We start from the raw sequence: 20,841 nt of genomic DNA, 5'->3' as shown, positions 1-20,841 counted from the left end.
CAAAAGTAAAAAGACATTTTATTGGTCACCCAGGTTAAATTCGAAAAGAAACACACTAAAATGATTCAGTGTGGAATGTGTGTAGAAAGACACGTACCAATAGGCATAAAGGTTGACACAAGCTGTTTTACTGTATTATGGTAGCCAAAATTATAAGAAAATGAAGAAAACAGCAATTACAAGGCAGACAATATCTTGTTGATGAAAGGGACACATTAAAACTATTTAGAAAAACAATTCCTAAACAATAGTGCTCATCTTTCAAAAGACCTTGCAGCCATTGATAATGAGCCATTTTATTATTTTGTATTTTTTTTTTCCACATTAGTGCACCCAGGTATCCATTTTGAGGAAATTGAGGGATTTGTATTTTTATTTGGGTAGTAATTGTACATTTTTGCCATAACACATTTTTAAAAATCTTCGGCTTGGCTGTTTTAGTGCTAGTGATCGCCTGTTAATAAAAAAATGTCTGGAAAGGTTCTACTCATAAAAACTACATCCGTAATTTCACATTATTAATATTTAAAACCAAGCAAATATATGGAACACGGCGTCAATTAAAATGTGCCTAACACTGTAATCTAGTATGCAGCAAATAGTGGCGTACAAAGAGGCCAGTTGTGAACGCTACCTGACCTCGCAATAATGATCTTCTCCCACTCACTCATGAACATGCAGTAACAGATTTCTTTCTCGACAGAGCAGTGCAGTCAGTAGTGTTGTGACCTCATCTCCTTTTCATCTTCCTCTCTCCTGTGCTGGCTGCCCTGATGCTCCGACCGATGCCGTGATCCGTGGACATGGACGTCGGAGCCTTTAGTAGGCTCCACATGGAGGTAGGCCCGAACGTGATGGCGCTGCGTCACGGATCCGCTGAAGTCAATCACGCGACACTCGTAGATGCCCTCGTCTGATGCCTTGACGCTGGATAGGCGCAACTTGTGTGAAATGTTGCTGCCGGCCACTTTCACCACCTAAGGGCACACAAACGTTTGGATTTATTTGTGAAAGAATGAAGTTTTAATTCATGGACTTGTTTTTGCCATTGTTGCTGGTGATTTGTCGACTGAGTGGAAGCAAACAGGCCAAAACGGAGAGTCTGATTCGGTCTCAGAATGGGTGGTGAGTCCCTTGAAAACGAACGACAAATATGAATTCTTCCATTTGAGTCAGAACAGGTCATAGCATATTTTCGTTGGTCCTTATATCTCTGTAGCTTACGTGCGACATATCTACATGGGGAGTGCGCATGCGTGAAAGCTATGCACGCTGTTCATTTGGCTTTCACAAATATCTATGAGAATATTTGGCCAACTAATGGCTCGCAGTTGGCCGGCTAACACCGCTAACAACAAACAAAAAGGGAGTTTTCTAACCTGCGAAATGAACTAGCTTAGCGCTGGCTAGGATGAGGCTAGTAGCAACGTAGATCGATTTAAAATGGCACCCAAGAGATAAAAACATCCTATGCTCTGCCATTAATGTCCTGGAGGTTAAAGTGAGTTATTTTAAAATAAAAAGGTCAACCTTTTATGTGTTTATGCGTCAGTGTAGCTCCTATATTGCTACTATATAACAATTAAGGATGATGCATTAGGAAATTGCTAAATCTGAACTACTGGTAATTTTCATGACTTGGCACGTCTTCTTTTTTCTTTTTTTTACTTTGGAATATTAATTAGTTAAAAATTAGAAAACTTTTATAAGTAAATACAAAATACTTTACAATAATAGGTAGCAAGTGTTGCTTTCTTGTCAGTGTTTGTTCAATGTTGCAATGTTTGCTTAATGTTCTCCAGACGTTCACCAAATGTTTTAATGTTTTATCTGGTTGCGATGAAATTTCCTTGAACGAACCCTGACGAGAAATCAACATTCGCTACCTTCGCAAACACACGCAAACGTTTGCCACCTCAGTGGGATACGGGCTTAACGCACCCTTTGTTGGAAACAAGCCACATCAGGATTTATTGTTCCAAACAATTTGTGGGGGTGAATTGAAAGGCGGTGCTTGGTGAAAACATGGTTTTGTACTTACACTAATTTTAGTGGCACCTTTCAACGTCTCCTCCAGAGGAACAACCTGCACAGAAAACTTTAATAGTCAGTTCTGCCATTCATGTGCATAAGCTTTGTCACAAGTAGATAAACAACAAAGACACACTGGTAAGAAATAGTTAAAGGGGAAGTAAAGTTGAAAACAAAACAAAATTGAAGATGTTCTATGCAGACCCACTAATCTAAACACGGTATTCTGATTAATATTGCGTTTGTGGAATATGAATCAAGCACCAAAAAAATAAAATAAAATCCACCCGTTTTTATCCATCTCAGGGAGTGGCCATTTTGCCTTGTGGTCGACTGAAAATGACATCACAGTTGCTCAGGGTTCAGGTAATGACCAATCACGGCTAAGCATGCAAAAGTCACATGACCAAACTCAGATTTTTTAATTATGCATTAATATTTTGTTTCTTGGGGGGGTTAACTTAAATTTGTTAAGTTCAATAGTAAATAGTTAAAAAAAAATGTATTTCATATTATTATTGCATGTTTAAATACAGTAAAGGCATATTTTTTATAATAAACACAACTGTTAGATTAGGCTTCTTAATGATTAGTTAGGTGACTTGAGCTAGGCCGTTGTGTCGCTGTGACCTGTCCTGGCTCGGTGCCTTCCTATCTATCTACACTCTGGCGCACTTATCCAGTTGAAACCAGTTAAGAGCACCAGGTCACACATTTTCACAAGGGTGAGGCTGAGCTGTCCCCCGTGTGGGTGGGCGGCCAAGACCGTATAAAATTATTAGAGACCATTTTGAATAGATTAGACCTTCTTCCGCATTCAGCAGAATAGACTCCACAGCTGTGTACTCGATCTTTCTGGCATCTAGTGAATAGTAACTGAGAATATGCAGTCTCCTGGTTGTTATTATTAGTATAGTGAACATTAAAGAACCGGTGAAAGTTCCCATCTGAATTTTACACAACATAGCACTTTTTTTCTTCTTTTTTTTAAATCATCAAAAAATCCAAAGAGTTGTTTGTGAGCTGAAAGAGAGACTTCTCTAAAAAAAAAAAGAACCATAAATCCCATCAGTATTCGTCAGATTGTTATTCCCCCTAAATTGCTATCTTTTTTTGTTTTTTACGCTAGCTGATCTGTATGTATGAGTTTCCATAGTCTCTTATGCATTCCTATATTGCACAAGGTCTTCCCCAACAGCCACCGATCTCTGAGCTCTGGAAAATATGTGTGCAATTGCGCAGATGCATTTCTGTTGGGCATTGGTATGAATTATGCATGGCGTAGACATTTTCAAAACCTATTTATTTTTCAGTGCCAATTACAGTGTCTCAAGGCACCGCAGGAGAGTGTAAGTTGCCCCATCCTGGGAGGGAGTCAACCTGTTCCTCCAGTACTGGCAACAGCCAATTAGTAATGATCCACTCATTTCTGTGCCGGGGGGATTTATGGTAGATAATATAGGATTGTCTCATAGTAAGCTTTAGGCTTAGTCCAAGACCCTTGGCTCAATTAAAGACTGTACATAAGATAAAAAATAATATATACCGTAGTCTACATGCAAATTCTGTTCTTAAACTAAAAATCTTCTTCACTCACTCTGTTTGGGTGACTTGGTGTCAGTGTATAACATGCATAGTGACTATTATATGTCATCATAAAGTTCTACATTCATAAAGGATATATTCTCTCCAAAACTGCAGCTGACTAAGCAAACCTAATTACGGTTGGTGAAATGATCCCGTGAGGTCCTCTTCCGACTATTGATATCATTTTATGGCCCTCTGTTCTTTTACCTCATTTTTACGGCCCCACACAATCTAACAAGTTTGGTACCTTCGTTAGTGTTAAAATTGGGAACATCCATCACCGATTGGCCCTCACAGAAAATTGAACACACATTACATGGCCCGGCTGCTACTGAAACTCTAAATAATGGATGATCTATAAATCTCGCTCTCCGCTCAGGTCATCCTTGACAGCATCCATAAACAAATGCATTATTACAGTGGAAACTTTCAGGAAAAAATATGCCCAAAAACTTAGGAACTAATAAGATGACCACTGAATTGGAAATAGATGTGCGGTGTGGCAACGGCAATTTGTTTAGGCTGCTCAGTACAATACTGCTCACTATAAAAGAGACTTTGAATATGAATATGCACTCAAAAGTGAGCTAACTTTTGCGTACTTGGTGTCTGATTGTTATGGCAACACAATATGCTTTCAGAGGGGTTTATTTTGAGTCACATCAACTTAATATGGTTTTATATTGTTTTAATACGATGTGAAATGTTATTAATTGCAGAACGCTGATGCGAGATTGCTGTGTCATCCAATTATTACAGTTTTTAGTCTTTAGCTCCTAGAATAAAGACAGCGCAAGATCAGTTTTCACGTGATTGTTACTCCATTTCAGTATTTCCATTGTAGTTTCCAGTTTTAAGAACATTCAAATGTAACTTAGGCTACATCGTGGTCCGTGTGGTAAATAGCTTACATGATGGTGACAGTTTGACTTGGAATATAATGTTTCTGTTATAATTGCACACTGTGGGGGAAAAATATCTTCAACTAAAAGTGAACCACATCACTTTGGTAAGTGCCTTAGTGCTTACATCATTTGCGATCTGTGCGGGCTTCTCGGGCCCGAGTCGGTGCTCCTTGGTGTACCACCACTGGATCTCCAGGGAAGAAGGAGAACCCGCCCCGCGGAAGGAACACGCCATCTCTACATCCTCGCCACTCTGTGTCGTGATGTCGTGGGGCACCTCAGTGAATAGAGCTGCGAGAGCGATCCAAAGATTGACAATCAGAAAAAGTGATGAGGTGTCGGAAACAGCATTTGTAAATGCAAATTTTGCGTTGCGATCCAGAGAGACCACTGCTGCAGAAGGATGGCCCTTCTTAAAAGGTTTATTGTGTATATAGTTTATTACTCATATGCATTTTAATCACTTGAGTGAATAATCCGTTTTTATTCTGCTGCATATTTTTGTAGTTCTGTATCTTTCCTTGCTCAAGGGCACCTCAACAGTAGTCAGGATGAAGCGACGAGTTACGAATTCTCTTTGTCCATAGCGGGGCTCAAATTGTGACCTCTAGTTCCAAATCCCAAGTCTTTACGAATAAGCTAATGCCACTCCAAGAACATTTTCACCTTCAGAAGCTTTGTGAAGGGCATCTTTATCAATCTGCTGCAGCATGAGCTCTTACAAGAATGATGGCATTATCAACAGCTTTAAATACGGCAATCGTCCTTGCATTTCTCCTCTCAATATGAAAGTTCTCGCTTTCATGATATACACTACCACTCCTGAGTGCAAAGACCTCAGAGTCTCTGTGACCAGCTTATCCCGGGATGCACACAAATTCCAAACGCAAGTCCGACAATGGAAAAGCCTTGACAAGAGACTTGGTATCGCTAGAACTTCCCGACCCTGTAGAGTCACGTCCTTGATTCAGTGCAACTCACGGCCCGCCAGTGGTCTCATTTGTCAGGAGCGGAGAGGCGGTAGAGGTGAACTGACGTGAGTGTGGCGTGAAGAGTTAAGATAGCTGGGAGCAAAGTTAGGTCCCACACAAACACGGTCGAACAACGATAAAAAGAACCTACCAGGGAATACCAGTCACATTAAAAAAATATATACATACAAAATGATAAGTAAATAAATAGACTATGAATTAACAATCAACAGGGACAAAACGATGATCCAGTGCACAGTATAAAAAACATTTTGTTGTGGCAGGGTCCTTTACAACCAGCAAATTAATATTTGGGCTACAATTGCTTCATTGCTCATTAATAGTAATCAGTTTGAATTTGTGGAATCAATCGGGGATTGATTGAATCTTTAAGCATCTTGAGTCCACTACTTAGCAGCAACCAGCAGAGGTGCTGCTTATTCAGTCTTAATTTGCCAGTTGACACTGACAATGGCCATGGGAAGTACACAAAATTACCCCAAAATAAAAATACCTGCACCTCACATGGATACATTTTAGTATTTTATCTATGGAGCATTACAATAAATATAAATAACAAAATAAATATTTGGTCGATACTTGGTGGATTTCGTCTATCGCAGGAGTCATGTGGAAATAAATAAACAAGGGATTACTGTATATGCTGAAATAATTATGATCGCATCAATTGACTGGCAAATTGACTGAGTGTGCAATATTGGCCTGATTAGTCGAACCCAAAGCTATCACACAGTATTATGAATGCAATAGGTGGATACACAGGTTTTTATTAAGACCTTCTGTTATCTAGTGGAAATGCACTTCATTATTCTGCCTGTTACTATACAGCACTTGCATAAAAATATATTTTTTTAAACATGCATCATTTGCTGTAAATATTTTTTTGGACCAATTAGAAGAAATTTGATTACATGATTTAATCTTCCATGGAAGTCTAATTGCAACAGAGTGGTTAGGAACCACTATCTTAAGTAATAGTTGTGTTTACAGGCATTAAAATTTTATCCTCAATAAGCGAATACGACCGTGACGATGCCAGTCACTACCGTGAAATGGGAAAGAATGTGCTTGTCAGGGTAATGGTTGCCAGGGTGATGCTTGAAACATTTTGAACCATTAGCGTCTCGATGAAGATAGCAATTTGAAATAAGATATTACACTACTGGAAAAATAAACAACAAATAACATACAACAATAAGCCAGTTGCTTTATTTTCTTTTGACGTCTAGTTCAGCTGTTTAAAGTCTAACATTTGCATTTAGCAAGCATTTAACTGTAGCCTTGAACTGAAACTACTCTTTCTTTTAAATTACTCACATTTGTAAACACACACACTTGTACTTCTATAATTGTGAGGACATCCATAGACATATTGCATTTCCTAGCCCCTTCACGTAACCCCAACCATCAAAAATGATTGATACAGACAGACGAATGCAATACAACACAGAACAAGTGAGAAAACAAGATCTAAAAGAAATTGTACTGATTTGTACTGAAATGGTAAATGTGTTGAAATGATCATAACTGATATGATCCAATATATACTAAATAGACAGACAACAAAATTAGAGATTGTAATGTAACAAAATAGGCAAAAAGCCAAGGGGGTGAATACTTATGCAAAACACTGTAGCCTAAATCTTGACAATTTTCAGATTCTCTACCTTTTTCTCCAATCTGTTCTTCTTTCTTGTTGAAAGTGCATTACTTTCTATTCCAAGTTTATTGTCTTATCTCCCCATTTGATCTTTGTTCAAACCATTATTTCCATTCTGATAGAATGCCCTCTTCTTCTCCCTTTGAATTCAGCTCCACTCTTCTCTGCCAGCCTGTCTGAGTGGCCAACCTGCACGTGTGTTGGATCTCTAATGTCTGGCATTCAGAGACGAAACAAGCCTAAGTTAGCCGTGGCTGCTACTTTGCCAACATGACTTGCTCGTGATTAGTGTTACGAACCTCTAAATGTTATTATTTTTAAGATTTTGGAATGCGCAATCAATTAGAAACAAAAAATAAAAAGCGAACAAAACAAGTCAATGCACTCATTATTATCCAACCTGTTGTGCTCGGTCCCGGCAGCTCTCGGAAGCTTGCTAAGCCGTTTATCTCGCAATATGCTGCTAGAAAGCTCAGCTTGCGTTGGGTCCAACACCAGTGAATGCAATATTAGGATTGTAGGACCACATTTCCCATGATTCTTAAACACAAATCAGGAAGTAGTTCTAGTTCTAGTATGAGGAAAACACAACTACTATCAAGCAGATGCGGATGAGAATGAGAATACAAACTTGATTTAAAAGTAAATATAGGAAGGAATTTAACAGTTAAATTCCCTTTTCAGGGTTGCTCGTATGAATCGCTATGACAACTGTGTGATTGACATACACATGGCGAAAATGGGACAGCGGGGCGGGACCTTTGTAACATCGGGACAAAACAACGGGTTTGTCAAAATCCACCAGAACTCAAGACCCAAGGTTCAAAATTGAGACTGTCCCGGTCAATCCGAGACGGATGGTCACTCTGTTCTGAAATCTCTAAACTGCCTGAGGTCATTGTGTTTTGTTTGCTAGCCATATGCCCAGTTGTTGGCTAACAATTAAGAGATGGACTTTTATTTAGTGGATGCATTTCCTGACTCGTGGAAGCCTGCTACTGTCAGATCATCCAAAAACAGACTTTTATTTTTTGTAAATTGTAAGTTTTTTCGAGATGCCTGGCAAGTCTTGTTTTCTCTTCTCCTTTAATTAGGAAGCTCATATTGCTGGTTTAAATGTTCAGTTTGCTAGATTTTTATATGGGCCAATGTGTTGTATGTCTGCCGGATTATTATTTTTCTTCATGTTCAAGACAGAATTTTGTGTAATTCTAGGGGTAATTTTCATTCATTTTATATTAATAGGGTTGTCTCCAGTGTTCCCACATGCAATCCTCTTGTGATCTGAATACATGAGGTCAAACGGGAATATCATTGAATAAAAAAAAATCCATAGTAAAGGGTTTGCTGCCCTAACTGCCTTTGGCTGTGTCTTTTAAAGCAGACAAACTGTTCTGATGTCCCCTGAGCTGTTTCCTCCCTCGTGGCAGGTACATTTTCTGTACACTTTCCGTCCCACACAGAATCGATCAATCTGTCTACAGACAACAGCGCCGTGATTGCAGTCCGATTAGGTCTTTATCGGGTCGGTGCTTGCTGCAATCTAATCATCAAATTTTCCCCCCGTCTGCCTTCCCTCACCTACCACCATCATGAAATCTTGCACTGAGTTTCCAGAAGTGGAGCGGATCCCTGCCTCTATTGAGGGAAAATATATCAGAGTAGGATGAACACTGCTGCTGCACTCTGATTTTTGTTTCTTACAATCTCAGAGCTTACTCATTGACATTTATGACAAATGTCATACCATCTACTGTTTCTGGACTCGCTGGACGAGCACCCTAAAGCAAGTAGAAGTCAATGGAAGACCATACAGCAATTTAAATTAAACACTGTATTGCATGTAAATCCTAATAATGGACTCTAAGTCGCTATAAAGCTGCCACGAGTCTTGCTGAGCTGACCTTTTCTAAGCATATATTTTACTTGCCAGAAGCCTCTTCTAGCAGAGGCCAGGAATGATTGTTTCATGATGCACGGCCACAACATGCATTTTTAAAGTCATCCTCTGTGGCATTTTTCACTCCACTGTATATTGAACTCGGAGAGAGTGAAGAGACCACAAGGACCTGAGAAGAGGCTGCTTGCTCGCCACCAAAGACTCATTAAAAATGAAAAAGAGAGAGGAAAGCGCTAGAAGATATAAAGTTGAACACACACATGACTAATGCCCAAGAGCGATAACTCTCAATCAAATATTTTCTCCTCAGGTCAGAAGCAAAATGAGTTGGATAAATCAGACTGAGCGGCAGCGTGGAGGTAAGTCCGCTGATTATTCTTCTTGGCCCTTTGAGCTTTTTCAAGAGGACTTAATTAAAGAGGCCGCATCGGAACCGACAAAAAGTAAGTGTGTGTGTTTTGTGTGATTGTTTGCGTGCTTTTTCATACTTTTTTCAAAGACAGATACGAAAAATTACACAAGTGATAAACAGTTACAGTAAAACTAATATACAAAAAAATTACAAAAGTGATAAACAGTGACAGTAAAACTAATATACACTTGTCACACTGAAATCGTTCAGTTTTAGGGTGGGGGGGGGGGGGGGGGGGTTCTGTCTCATGCAAATGCTGAATAGGCTTTTGTTACCACGACAACCAAGGCCAGCGTGATGGTGAATAAGCGAGGGTCTGTGCTGCTAATTTAGAGACTTTTCTGGCTCTTTTTTCAAAACAGCGACAAGCTTTAAAAAATAAAATAAAAAAATAATTCTTGGGGGTGAGTCTGCCACCACTGGCTAATTTGGCAACAGTTGCTTATACAGACGCTCCCCTACTTACGAACATTCGAGTTACGAACAACGGTACATACGAACATGTCTGCGCGCATGCGCGCATGTCAAAAAATGTTCGGAAAGAGATGCTGTAAGTTAGATTTTTTATTGCGCACCTTTTTCCGAGTACTGTAGTGCTTTTTTCCGCCGCTAATACCGACGCTTGGCGCTGTGAGAGCTCACCCAGCATTGGAGGCTCAGCAACGTGTTGAGGAGGAGGAAGAAGAAGAAACGCCTGTCGCTCATAGATAAAGCCATCGCACTCTTCGAGCAGCAAGACCCAAATATTGAACGTTGCACAAAGGTTGCAAATCAATTGAATGATGCCATACAGTGCTACCGCGTCATTTATGATGAAAAAAGAAGAAAACTGTGCAATCGTCGTTAGATCGCTTCTTTCGGCCAGTTTCTAGTAAATCCTCCAAGGAAGATACTCATCAACCCTCATCTTCTTCTCCGCGACCCTCAACTTCTTCCTACATTGAAGTTACGGAGGAGGAAGTAACTTTTGAAGCCCATTCCAGCGACGACGAAGAACCTCTCGATATAAAATCCTCCTCTTCCTCCTCCTCCTCCATCAAATCCTTAAGCATCGAGTACATCTTCCAAAAGTAAGTTAAACTTCATTTTATTTATCTTATTACGTACATGTACATACTGTGTGTGTCTCTCGCTCTCTCTCTCTAACATACGTAGTACAGTACTGTACGTATTCTCTTTAAACATAAATTATAATACAAAATATAGCACTGAAGCAACTTACGAACAAATTCACCTTACGAACGATCGCTCGGAACGTAACTCGTTCATAAGTTGGGGAGCGTCTGTACTGTATTTACTTTTTTTATTTTGTGTTTAAAAATAATGTAACGTAATAGTTATTATTATAGTCATTACTGTACAGTGTACACTTTTAATCTCACAAACGTGCGCCTGTGTTCCATGTTATGCATTTTCAATGTTCTGGATAGATGAAAATGCTTTAGATTGGGTTAGGAGTTACCAGAATTATAAATGTTGATTAATGTTGATTTGTTTCCCATGTAGTTTTCCAAATGTAAAAAAAAAAACTAAGAAAATGTATTTTTTCACTTTATTGTTTTTTCATATTTTGTAGTTAAATCCAACCATTCAACAAATAAAAAAAATAAAACAACACTTGGGCAAAGTTGTGTTATGCCTAATTTTTGCCTTAACTGTATGTATTTTGATACATTTAAGAATCAGAATTGTTTATTGTTGATTGAAAATGCTGTTGAGCATGGTTGTAACATTATATTCAGTCCCGAAAAATTTGTAATAAAAAAAACCACTCTATTATAAACATTCTTATGTATTGTTCGTTAGAAAATTACAGTTACAGTACTTGCACCACGACCAAATCAGCATTGAAAAATCAGTTTGTTCAGAGTTGCGTTGTAGATGTGATTGGTCTGCATTCCTTCTAAGCCGTAATGATCAGACACTGCCGTGTTGTAATAAGGGTAGGTTCAGATAACAGCACTGTAGATCACTTTCAATTATGCAGGTTCAATTAAAAGCGTTCAATTTAGTCTCCATATTAAAAATGAATCTGCTCTTGGGCATCTCCCTTTTGTGGCCTTAAAAAGTCATCTGAAAACAGCCACTGCTTGCTGGAATAATTGTACAAATGCATCTTGAAGTTAAATGGCAACATTTGTCAAGTGCAAAGGTGCCACCTCGCAGAGCCAGCTGGTAAAATAAGGATCATTAACGTAATGGCTCCATTTCTGTCATGCTTGTAGGGCATAGAGGAGAAGAATTGAAAAGAAAAGAAAAAAACGGACTGTGTGGAGACCAGGACATGAGCTAACACTGTAACTTTCACCAAGGTGAGCGTAAATAACCCGTGGACAGAATCCCTCTGGGAGGCGTTATTTCCTTAATTTGATGAATGGCTTTAATAATCAGGTAAGGTTAAAGTGAAAGTTGAATGAAGATTGTGGAATAAAGTGACTTACTACAGACATTTATCCCTCTCGGTTAAAAGCTTTATTGTATGTACACGTACAAATAAGGGTCAGTTGGTAAATGAAGACTCTAAAGCCCTATGAACATGTTCATCCAAAGCTAATAAAAAAAAAAAAAAGAAATGATATGAAGATGTTGCCAAGATGAATACAGTGCTACGACTTCACTTACTGTCACCTACCACCGCTTCTCTTATAAAAACATTTGATCACTCTGGCTTATGGTGACAGGAGTTTCCTGCACTAAGATTGCTCAGCGTCCCTAATGGCACGAGGGGAAACACAACATTACATAGTGATAAACAAAAATAAGTCATGTGGGAATTTGCCAGAAAGTCAATAATGTTGCATTAGGTTTCAGCAGCAGGGTAAACAGACAGTGAGCTCCTTGGGGAAATAACGGGATGCTGTGAGCCCTTCAGCCTCTATTCAAGGTGGAAGGTAAAAAATCATGAACTAAAGAGAGGAGCAGCTGTCTGCCTGTTGCTGCAGATCATCCGGACCTGCGGGATGAATTCGTCATAGCCCTGGGGACGTAACACACGGGGGCTATTTCCACTTCCTCGCAGTGTGTGAGAACATGTATTAACATGCCTTGTTGACAACTCCTGCCCGGGCTGAACTCCCAAGAGATGAATAGTAACGTCACGCTTCGTCGGAGATTGTGCATGGCCATCAAGAGATGCTCACTATGGTTTGGAGTACAATTGAGAGCAGCACTGATCAAGACGCTGCAGCTGAAATGATGAGTCCGAAATGAGGTGGTTTGAGGGTATTAGTCACATAGATTCGCAACACAAACTTAATTGTGTCTTTTGTCAGATATTGTTTAATAACAAAACAAAAAACTAACAAAATTAAAACAGACTAGCAGCGTTCAAAAGTGTTTGTAAGAACCATTGATTGTTATACTAACCCATTTTGAGGGCTCATTCATATTCTCGAGTACTGGATGTTAACCCTGGAGAACCCAAGAACCCTTTTCTTCTTTGGAAAATTATGAATTGTACATTAAATGACTGCTATAAGTTCACTGAACACCAAAATATATGTTTTTTCAATTTTACCCCCTTTTTTTTTAACTAGCTCAAAGTTGCTAATTTATCAAAATATATATATAAAACATACTCCTAGGCATTCTGCAACATGATATGAAATAGATTAACAAAAAAAAACACAATTTTACCATCTGATGGTTTGCTGAGAAGATGGTTTTGTTTGGATTGATTTCCAGCTCAACAAAACAGCATGTCGCCAGTCACCACCACTCTGGCTCATATAAGTGCAATATTCATCCACTAGATGGCCCCATGCAGTGGTCAGAAGTGGCACTCTGGACTTTTGAAGTTAAATTTGTAAAAAAAAAAAAACGGTCTTTGTTATTTGAGTAGCAGAATTTATAGGGGCCAAATTTGACCCCGTGGGTTCTCCAGGGTGTTGCAGTTATCAGTATATTGTTCTATGTTACAATAGAGCTAAATATTGTTTATGTAAATATTAATGGAGTTGATGGCAAGGAGAAATTATGTGGTCTTATTCATTTTGCTGTTCAAAGTTGGATTTTCTTTGCTTTAACGTGGTTCCACCAGATGTTGGTGAAAAGTGTAATCAATCAATGAGCACTTAGGCCCTGTTCACACGATAGCAAAGCTGTCTTAATTCCTCAGTAGAATCTTGTACGCACAGAAACGTTTGAAGACATGCGTGTGTCCAAAAGAAGACACTGAGGATGTTTAACGTCTTTAATGTATATGCCAAGTCTGGTCTTGTTGTAGCGCAGCCACAAGGAGTTAACGGAAAGCGTAGAAGAAGAATGAGCGAAGAAGACAAACCACTGATCTGAAGAGCCGATAGACCAAGTCTTTTGAAGCCGCGAGGCCGCCATATTACTCCTCCCAAGAAATGTTTCTCGGCATACGATCCTATACATTTACAGCATCAACATATATATATATATATATATATATATATATATATATATATATATATATATATATATATATATATATATATATATATATATATATATATATATATATTAGGGGTGTGAATTGCCTAGTACCCGGCGATTCGATTCGTATCACGATTCATAGGTCACGATTCGATGCCGATTAATCCCGATACAAATCTATAAATTGATTTTGATTAATGTATTTATTTATCTGGAAATTCAGGCTTATAACTGAGCCACTGCATTTAACAAACAGGTTGCAGTCTGTTTCATGTTTGAACAGCACTGAAATAAAATATTAACGCTTAATGTTCCATTAATATAACATTCTTCCATGCTTAATGTGTAAATCCTAACCCTAAGTAAGATGTTTTGTTGAATATTCCCATGAAAAAATTATGTTTAAAAATCGATTCCACTGAATATTAATCGATTCAAAAACTTGCCAAATCGATTTTTTCTAACACCCCTTATATCTCTATATCTATATACAGTATATAGTTGCAAATAAGTTTTGCATTGATACAAGCGATAGAATTTTGTGTTTTTTTTCTCTGCAGTGGCCAGTGATTTGTTGTTGTTCTGTACAAATATAAATATGTATATATACATATATATATACCCTACGAGCTGTACATGTCTAATCTGTACATATATGTATCGTTTATATAGTAGTCTGCTCGTGAGATGGGAGGAGTAAGATGGCCGCCCGGTCGCTTCAACGGCTTGCACGGGCGAAAATGGGCTATCGGCTATCCAGTTGTATATACAGATCAGTGAGACGAAAGCGGGTGATTCCAGTACAACATCATACAAACTACGCAAAACGACTAAAACACGGCTATCCGCCATTATTAACAGACTGGCGCTTCGCGCGCAGACACGCGAGAATTGGAGCATACGTCATCAAACTGGAGTATCCTGCATAGGGTGTCCACATTGGAATGTACAGCCGCGCTTTGAAATCTTTCCACTCTGGAGCCCGGTTCCAGAAGTGATTGGTTTCAAGCTCCGAAACGGCGCCGCCATGTGGACAAACTGCCCAAACGGTAAGAAACTTGCGGTAACATTGAAATGGGTTTTCCTGTGGACGGGGCCTTAATCAATCTTAGGTTAACAACATTTAGCATAGTTTCTGCATCTTTTCTCATGATCCCTTTGCGAGTATCACTTGTCATAAATGTAGCTTACTCGGTCCCACGCAGTCGATGATTACTCACTTAGGAGCTTCTTCTTCCCTCTTCTTCTACTGTCTTTTGACAGTTGTCTCTGTTTTTGATTGTGAGTTTTGCTATTGAATGTGGTAAGATGTATGACAAAATGCACATTTTCACCTGCAAACTGTGACTATTTTTTCCTTTTTCCTACAGCCTTAGAGTGAGTGAGTGGATCATTTTATCAGTGTCTGGGGGGAGTCAAGTATTTACACACTAATCTGTTGACTTGGAGCACTCCTTAGGTCCACCAGTCTAAATCTTAAGGCTTTTTTTTGTCTCAAGGGCGACTTTAGTTATCTGCTAATGTGGAAGTGAGCCAAACCAAGTTTGAGTGGGATTTTGTAATTGGTTGCAGGGTTCCACGGTATGTCTTCAGCATCCATTTCAACAAGTTAATTACCAAATATGGTTCTTTACTTCTAAATGTCTATGTTACCAAATGTGGATTTTCTTTTTCCTGATAAAGAGTTTACTTAAAACTGGCATGTCCAGGTATTGTGTGCAAAGGCAGATCTGCTGATGCATCTATTTGGTTTCATTTGATAGAGCTGGTGTATCAACAATGTTGTGTCCAGTGAGTGTCATTCAGTTTACTGGTGTCAAATTATATATTTTAATATCATTTACAATAGGCATAATGGTATTTTTTTTTCCTTTATAAGAGCAAAGGAAAAGGAAATAGTGTAACAATGTCCATAAAATCGAAAATATCGGGACAATCATTTTAAGATTTTTCAGAGTAGCATCATGTGTACATATATTTTGTTAACAATCAGTCATGGTTTTCAAACATTATGTGATGTTAACCTTTTTTCTCTATGAACACATATGAACAGGAAACAGCTGAAGGGACGTCCATAAAATCCAAAATATTGGGGGGTTGATAGTTCTAATATTTTATGGGATGAAGAGGGCATGAGTAGAGAGGTTTACCTGAATTTTGGTCACAATTGATCACAGTTTTCGGACATTTAGTGAGTTTTTTTTTTTTTAACAGTAAGTGTTTCAGACATGTCCCTTAATGGAGGCTCGGGCCGACTTGTATTTGCGACCACTGCCGCTGTATTTTTCTTTCCCAAAGGAATAACATGGAATTTGACAGCAGTGTCCCTATCTGAATTTTGACAATACTTGGTGGTGGCAAGCGGCATTTTAAACCAGGAAACACATTTTTAAAAATGTCATAGTGATCACGTGACTGCTCAAAAGTGGTCAAATGGTGCTACCAGTTGTAGTGTCACTAGTGATACTTAATCGGCTTGAACTTTTTTTTTCAGGACATTAGATGCCATTGGTTTATATTATTTTTATACACACTGCTTAATCGAATTATAGACATTGAATTTTCAGTTTAATCAGTGATGTTAATATAAGAAGAGCCAAGACTTCATTGTTTGTGGATTCACAAAACATAGGTGAGCGCTCACCATTCACGGCATTACTGTGCAATATGCTTCCAAGCCCCCTGCACAGTCCCAGCATCATTAAACGGGACAGCAATGCAAAGTGTCATCCTAATTAAGATGACACCAAGCTGAGGCCTGACAGAGGATTGTAGGCACTAATGAAGCGGTACACTCTTTTAGTGATACGCTCACAAGGGATAAATGGATAAATGCTGCTAAAGACTACCAACTCTGCACTTTCCTGCACTCCCAAAGCAAATACAACAAACTGAGTCTGAGACCACGACTGTCATTACATTGCGTTTGAGCAAACACCACCAAGTGCTTCTTTGTACACTCTCCTGCCGATACTGACCGACTCATCCTGCTGATTAATCTTCACAATGCACCAATAGGTTTCGTGTTGGGAGGCAATTTGATTTCCACTTGAGCGCAAGTGGAAACTGTGCTGCGGGAGCTGAACAGTCCTCAGACGGATGCATTTATCTGAAACAAATGGGTCTGGCCTGGATCTAACAAGCGCTCCGGAGAGCAGCGCTTTCAGCCTCTGCATGAAAGCTTTGGTGATTTATCAAAAAAGAAGACTTTTGGAGGTTTTTTTTTAAGCAATTGTATTTTTTTTTTTATCAAAAGAGTAGCTTGTGGTGATAACCTTTCATGACCAGTTTGAAACCCCACATGAGTGAGAACACAACGATTACAGCCAATTATAATTAACTCCCAACGGAAGAAATGTGCCTAATTGATTTTCTAACCTGCCCACCACGGTTAATCTATTTGGAGCCATTGCACTCAGCACTCATTAATAGTGACTGGGCTAACATTAGAAGGAAAGCGAAAGTGGTTATAGGCTCACCGTAATACAAGATACAGTTTGAGGCATTGGTTATGATTAAAATGTAAAATTAAAATTGTTCAAGCAGTTACTGAAAAGCCTAATATCCTCTTAAATGGGCATTTCTCCCACATATTTTATATGGGAGGTTCTATCCCCATAAAAACCATCTTGTTGATAAAAGCCTCAATCACAACACAATATGCTCTAACAATTGTGTCAGTTAAGTGGTGGCGTGATATATAAATAACATTCTTACCCATTTCAACATAAAAACAAAGAAACACATGACACTATTGTAAGCATATGTGAAGTGAACGATCTCCTAATCATTCAAGTCAATCCATGACATCATCACCTTGTGTGTGTGTGGGTGATTAGGACGACATTGAAGAAGCGCTTCCATACGTTAAAGGTTGAAAGAAATGCAATGAAATTTCATCATCATAGCTTAAAGTGTTCAATTTAGGTTGGTAAGTATGGTTTATGGTTATGTTCGATCTGTGAAGAATTGAAAATAAAATTGTTATCATACAGTTTTGATTTAGCCAACCTTGTATGTCTGGGTCACAATCATCTTGATTTTTTTTCATTGGATTTTAGCCAAAATAGCTGTACACAATTACTCTGTAGCTATGTTTTTTTTTTTTTTTCCACCAGGTTCAATGGTTACTTTTTAGTTTGTTTGTTTTTTAAAGTCTCACAAAGTCCAAGCTAAATCATAATAAATGATTTGTAACCAATAAATGTTAACCTTTTGTTCAATTTCTCTGTAGAATTACATGGCTGACCAGTTGAAATGCATTTGTTGATATGGCCCAAAAACCCAAAGCTTCCCCACCACTGATGAATTCTGAACACTGGATCACTTCTATTGTTCATGGTTCAAACACTATTTAAATTTAGAATAATAGGACTGAGAATCTAAATCACCACAGCCGAATAATCTCACTCCCAATGAAAAGTGCACATTTTAAATTCAAATCTTTAAATAATTCATACTTACCATTTCCAGATAAATGATTATCCAGCTCGCCGTGTTCTACAGAGAGCGCCGCGTTAAGTTGAACGTAAAGTCCCACGTAGTGCAAAAGCTTCACTATGCCTCTCATTGTGTCCAAATATGTCGACAAGTGCGATGGAAATGTCACATCAGGTGGTGAGCATCGATGGGGGAGCTCCTCAGCGCAGCAGCCGTCATGGACATGAAACTGAGCAGCTGTTGTGGTTGGTGGTGGAGCGACACGCTACGGCACTACTATACCGCTCTGTCTGAACGTGATGAGGCAGGGGGCGGATGGAGACGTACAAAGGAGGAGCGGTGAAGCGGCTATCAGGACCAGTCGATTACGCGGAGGGATCTCAAATCAACCCTTGCAAATGGTTGAGTCGTGAACATGTCAAACCTGTGTACTGCAAATTTAAAGTTGCTTATTGAAAATTGCTAAAATGAAAGAAATAATAGAAAATAAAAACAATAATTTTTAAAAAAAAAAGTTGCTAAAATGACAACACTTCGTTTGAACATTAAAGGCATACTATAGCTAAAGGAAAAATTGTAACTGGAGTGCATTCAATGTTACATTGCACTTTATCAAAAAAACGAAAAGAACAAAACGACGTGAGCCCACTTCATAGCTTTTACAGAATTTTGTATTTAGTGAGCTAGTTAAAAAAAAAATACAGTAAAATAAAATCAAAATAAAAACTAAAGACAAGAAAAAGGAACGGGAACCCTTTGTGGGTACTACTGTGCCCCCATTTGTGTTGGCTAGCAGTGCATGTAGGCTAAATGCTAAAAACATTCAATTGGGGTAATAACACAACTGAACAAGTCAATACCCCATGGTATATTTTTAGCATTTGGCCTACATTTTACTAATACATTCGAACAACTTTCTCAATAACAATGACTATGCAGTGCGTTTGAACGACTTTATCCAGACGTTCAAACGAGATAGCCCAGTCAAAACATTTTACCCCACATTGGCAGTGCCACACTTCCGTAAAAAAGAAGGTGATTCCAGTTTAGTTACATTCATCATGGATCAGTCATATGAACCAAGAAAATCTGAGGTAATATAATTTATCTCACTTATTAAGGCAAATAAAGTTATGTGTTAGAGAGCAAAGGACTACCATTGGCATGCCAGTTAACGCTGGAAATGAGCATGTGGCCATTAATCAGTTTGTTTTCTCAGACTGTGCGAGTAATTAGATGCAAGCACCTGCTGTATTCTTGTCATGTGACCAACAGAAAATGATTTGTTTGAGGTCCATGTGAGACACTCAAAGTCTCAAGATTAAGCCTTCCATATAGTAATGTAGCCTCATATTCAGATGCAAAATTAGAGCTAAAAAACAAATGTCTTTAATCCTAGAGGTCTGTGGGGGAAAAAATGTTGCGTGTGTCTGGTCCATTAAGCATTTTCTCTTTCTGCTCTGTTGCTGGTAGCAGGTGAGCTGAAGGAGAAAACGAATGCTTAAATACAAGCAAACGTGACGTTGTCGGTTGGACACAATATACACACATACTGTATAGAATACACCCCTAAGGTGTCTCAACACATTTGTCAATATTGAGTACCCTACCTAAAATACTGCAGTGTGTCCAGTCCTGTTGAACAACATTAAAGTTCGAGAGTAAAATAAAGTGTCCCTCATTTACGCCACACAAAAGCACCAGGCTGGAAACTGTAAAAGGCATCAATTGTTTTCACCTGATGAAATGTCATTTACCCACACAAGAGCATTTATGAACATGGGACCTCAATGCTAGTTCTCAAATGGGAGCAAAGTGTTTTCACAGCCCACAGAATTCATCACTTTGTGGCGAGACAGATGGTTGGCCAGCCGCTCTCCTCTGTCACTGTCATCCCGCTGACCATTTAGGAAGAATTATATGATGGCAAAAAACGCGCCATCATTTCCTGGTTCACTGGATATGTTTTTGCGCTTCAGTAAATCTTCACTGTTCATTTCTGGCACAATTGTAACTGGCTGCTGCTGAGAGGCGAGGATGTCGAGGAGAGTGCCGGCAGCAGCAGCTGCGCCACATTGAGCATCTCTCTGCAGGCTGACTTCCTCCCGAGGCTAATGTCGCTTGACAGAAACATGCAATGAATAAAGATAGAGCAGCTTGTGTGCTGATAAATGCATTGCGTATCAAATTTGATGAAACGGTGCCGAATTCAAATGTCTCAAGTAGAACTTGAGTCATGTGCATCTCTTGCCGAGATGCTGTTGTAGGACAAAACAATCAGAGTGATTTATAAATGAAAATTGAATGCACAATTTTACCTGACAATTTTCTTTTAGATGAAGGGACTCAGCCCCCAATAGCTTGTGAATGCGCATACCATGCGGTGGTTGGCGAATGGGGAGCCCGTTGAGTAGTTTCTATTCTTGCTGTCAAGCAAAGCGTTAATATGCCAAGCTTATTAGCAGCAAGCTTTTTGCACAGGAGGAGATTTAATTATCTTCCTATGTTCTCAC

General features: G+C 38.9%; 1 protein-coding gene across 1 annotated transcript; it reads right to left on the bottom strand.

Annotated features, from left to right (window-relative positions):
- Positions 1 to 110: 110 nt before the first annotated feature.
- Positions 111 to 18,621, bottom strand: LOC144056719 (V-set and transmembrane domain-containing protein 2-like protein). The gene is made up of 4 exons (XM_077573735.1): positions 18,353 to 18,621; positions 4,648 to 4,814; positions 2,042 to 2,086; positions 111 to 977 (listed from the first exon to the last, which is right to left on the bottom strand). The coding sequence occupies exons 1-4, from the start codon at positions 18,456 to 18,458 to the stop codon at positions 714 to 716; spliced, it is 582 nt and encodes a 193-aa protein (XP_077429861.1). The 5' UTR covers positions 18,459 to 18,621; the 3' UTR covers positions 111 to 713.
- Positions 18,622 to 20,841: the final 2,220 nt, after the last annotated feature.

The sequence above is a fragment of the Vanacampus margaritifer genome, chromosome 8, assembly GCF_051991255.1.
Source record: "Vanacampus margaritifer isolate UIUO_Vmar chromosome 8, RoL_Vmar_1.0, whole genome shotgun sequence".
In the NCBI taxonomy this organism is placed as follows: domain Eukaryota; kingdom Metazoa; phylum Chordata; class Actinopteri; order Syngnathiformes; family Syngnathidae; genus Vanacampus; species Vanacampus margaritifer.
This window is presented reverse-complemented; position numbering and strand designations above follow the sequence as displayed.